At 50.8% G+C, this 3,376-nt stretch overlaps 1 protein-coding gene across 2 annotated transcripts in view; it reads left to right on the top strand.

Moving 5' to 3' along the window:
* The window catches only part of LOC116391125 (USP6 N-terminal-like protein), a 17,926-nt gene extending 14,556 nt beyond the window's left edge, over positions 1-3,370 (top strand). For both annotated transcript variants that reach the window (XM_031861413.1, XM_031861405.1), the window contains 6 exons: positions 141-261; positions 421-515; positions 746-811; positions 984-1,083; positions 1,486-1,638; positions 1,766-3,370. In XM_031861413.1, coding sequence (XP_031717273.1) covers positions 141-261; positions 421-515; positions 746-811; positions 984-1,083; positions 1,486-1,638; positions 1,766-3,222 — 1,992 coding nt within the window. In that variant the 3' untranslated portion in view covers positions 3,223-3,370. The remainder of the gene's footprint in view (positions 1-140; positions 262-420; positions 516-745; positions 812-983; positions 1,084-1,485; positions 1,639-1,765) is intronic.
* Positions 3,371-3,376: the final 6 nt, after the last annotated feature.

The raw sequence follows: 3,376 nt of genomic DNA, 5'->3' as shown, positions 1-3,376 counted from the left end.
TGTGTGTGTGTGTGTGTGTGTGTGTGTGTGTGTGTGTGTGTGTGTGTGAGTGCGTGTGTGTGCTCTATTAAATTATGAATAATTCCTCTCATTTGCCCACCCTGTTAAATCGGACCTGTCTCTGCTCATGTGTCCCCCAGGAGGTGAGCTACTGCCAGGGGATGAGTCAGATCGCTGCCATTTTGCTCATGTACCTGAATGAGGAAGAGGCCTTCTGGGCTCTGTCCCAGCTCCTCACCAACAGCAAGCATGCCATGCATGGTGAGGGACAGAGGACGCGATGAAGACAGACACAAACAAAGCAGAGCTTATAGTATTCGACATATCGAATATAATAAACTCTTCTCATTGAAAAGGACACAAATGTGTCAGAGTTAATATCAAGTTTTTGTTTTTTTTGTTTGTTTTTTACTGTGCTAGGGTTCTTCATCCCAGGATTTCCCAAGCTGTATCGTTTCCAGGCCCACTATGAGCTGATCCTCTCCAAGATGCTGCCAAAGCTGAAGAAACACCTGGTAGGTTAAAGTACATCTGTACGACTCGTGCTTTCTGTCCATGCAAGAGACGTGGGGCTAAGGTCTTGGGGCTAAGGTCGTGGAGCTAAGGTCGTGGGCTGCAGTCACTTTATTCGGCTCATTTCTCATCATTTTGAATAAAAGGCCAGGAGTCTGAACTGGAAAGTGGGAACAGATTATGTGGAGTGACGTCCCATAGAGACTAATCCTCATTCTTTCTTGCCCCACAGGACAAGGAGCAGATGACAACAGGAATCTACACCACCAAATGGTTTTTGCAGTGCTTCATTGATAGAGTGAGTATTTTGACTCCCAATAGAATGCAAACTGCATGAATCTTCTTCCCTGTACATATCTAGTGCCAGACATATTCTGCATTGAAACTCATTAATCAGTATAGTCTTTTGAACATGGGACTACATCTGGTGTTTTTTTTAAAAATCTGCTGCTGTGTGTCTTACATAACAGACCCCGTTCACCCTCACCCTGCGTTTATGGGACATCTACATGATGGAGGGAGAGAAGACGCTAACTGCCATGGCTTATACAACCCTCAAGTTACACAAGAGTGAGTATGAGGATGACTATGTTGTCTCTCGTGCCGTGCAGTGCTGAGCAAGTCAAACCAGTTTAATGCCCAGATGCAGCCATGGCTGCTGTTGCTATACCAGCGAGTGTTACATCGCATGCTGCCTCTCGCTTGGCTGCCTCCTAACTGGCTTACATAACGCAAGTGGGCAGTTGCCGCGGAGAAGAATCAAAAGCTGACTTTTCATTGGACGCCTGCACGAGCATCGCCTCAGCACAGTTGCATTCTTTTGACGGGCCACTTCTTCACTTTGTGTCTTAAAGTTAGGCCTGTGTTGAAGTCTTTTTAACAATATAATTGCTATTCATGGTTCATATCAGAGAGATTACTCGTAGACTAGCATCACCCATTCATTCATTCCAACTTTCTGTGTCCAATCAGAGCGCCTGCAGAAGCTTCCATTGGAGGACCTGAGGGAGTTTCTCCAGGAGCAGGTAGCCGTTTCTTTCTTCCTGCCTGATGATGTGGTGGTTGAACAGTTACAGGCCGCTATGTCTGAACTCCGCAGTAAAAAGCTGGACCAACCTCCTGCAGGTGCAGTTTTCTTTTTATTCTTTTATCGGGATAAAGCTACATTCACATTCAAAGCTACATTTACAAGCTAAAGTAACACGTTTCCCTTTGTTGATGTATTCCCTATCTTCCGTTTTTTTTTTTTTAGCCAAGTCAGACGAGCAGCCAAAGAAACCTCTGGGTCAAGAGAGACCAGTTCTCATTCTGCCTCTGCAGCCTGACTCTCCTCTGGAGGTCAAGGTGAATCTGCAACCCAATGCAGAGGCCCAGCAAGCAGACAGCATCACCCTACACCAGACCCCTTCGCCCGCGGAGCCCCAGGACTCGAGAACTCCTTCTCTGCCTTCACCCGACCCGGTTGTAGTCCACACACAGGGAACACCTTCTCCTTTGAGGCCTTGCAGAGCACCCCCGTTACCTCCAAAAGCACACAAACCCTGCGCTGAGGTCGGACTGGACAGAGATGTAAAGGAGTCGCTTCCAGAGGTTAGCCAGACCGAAGATGTCGGAAAACAGGAGGGCCAGCCTGGAGACCCTGAGACCCAGGAAGAGCCGATGGATTGGCCTCCACCTTATCAGCCCCCTGGTTTGGAACCTCTTGATGTGCTGACGGAGGAGGAGTTGGACCTTCCAGTGCTGCCACCTCCACCTTTCTTTGACACTGCGCAGAATGACCAAAGGAGTCTGGATAGTGGATCACCCTGCCTGGGGACTGGGACGGGCTCAGAGACCCAGCAGTGCTCTCCTTCTCCTCGCTCAGCCTCACCACTGGTCACTCAAATGAAGCCATCGCCAAAACCATGCCCAAAACCATGCCCAAAACCATGCCCAAAACCATGCCCAAAACCATGCCCAAAACCACCCCCAAAACCACCCACGTCTCTTCATCTCGCACGGAAAGAAACTCCTCCCCCAAAGCCTCCCTCTCACCGTGCCTTCACCACATCCTCCTCCTCTCCCAGACTTCCTCCCCCTAAGCCAACCAAGTTCCCGGTCTCTCTCTACGTGCCGGTGCCCACCGGAGACCGACGACCCTCCAACACCTCCCAGTACGACAACCTTTCTGAGGCGGATGAAGACGACCGCTTCCTGGAGAGGCTGCTGGGCTCCACGCCTGAGGAAATTCCCAGCATGCACAGCATTGCCCCACGCCCCACCGGCAGAGACTATGACGCTGCTCTCCACCCTCTGCCTCCACCTCCTGTGTTCATCCCTCCCTTGCCCTCTCCTATTCCTCCCTCGCTGTGCGGTCTCCCCAGTTTGCCTCAGGAGCCAGAATATGAAGGAGAGGACAGCTGGGTGGTGGACTCCATCATCCCCCCTCCTCCAGCCAATTTTGCTGACAGACTCACTCCCTACAAGTGTGGTGCTGCCAGCTGTTCAGACACGCACAGAGCCACCTCACCCGGTTACTCTAAGCCTTTCTCCAGGGGCCCCAGGGACCATTCTGCTTTCCCAGCACCACTGTTGTACACCGGGTCTCCCCCAGGCCACTCCAGGCCCTCAGCACAGTCGGCAGTAGGAGTGCCCTTGGTCGGATCCAGCCCAGACTTTTGCAGGATGCCTCCAGGTGGTCAGCAACTGCCCAAATCAGTGACCTTTTAAAGTGTCCACGTATTTTCCAAGCATCACTGACTACGCCAATATGATTCAAACTGTCTGTTGATGCTTGATTAGTTTTCAAAGCCATTCGAGGTCAAAGGCCAGTAGCCTGTGTGTGTGTGTGTGTGTGTGTGTGTGTGTGTGTGTGTGTGTGTGT

Source organism: Anarrhichthys ocellatus, unplaced genomic scaffold (assembly GCF_004355925.1).
Source record: "Anarrhichthys ocellatus isolate YVR2014 unplaced genomic scaffold, GSC_Weel_1.0 scaffold2, whole genome shotgun sequence".
NCBI lineage: Eukaryota > Metazoa > Chordata > Actinopteri > Perciformes > Anarhichadidae > Anarrhichthys > Anarrhichthys ocellatus.
The sequence above is the reverse complement of the archived record's forward strand: the minus strand, read 5'-3'. Positions and strand labels throughout refer to the sequence as shown.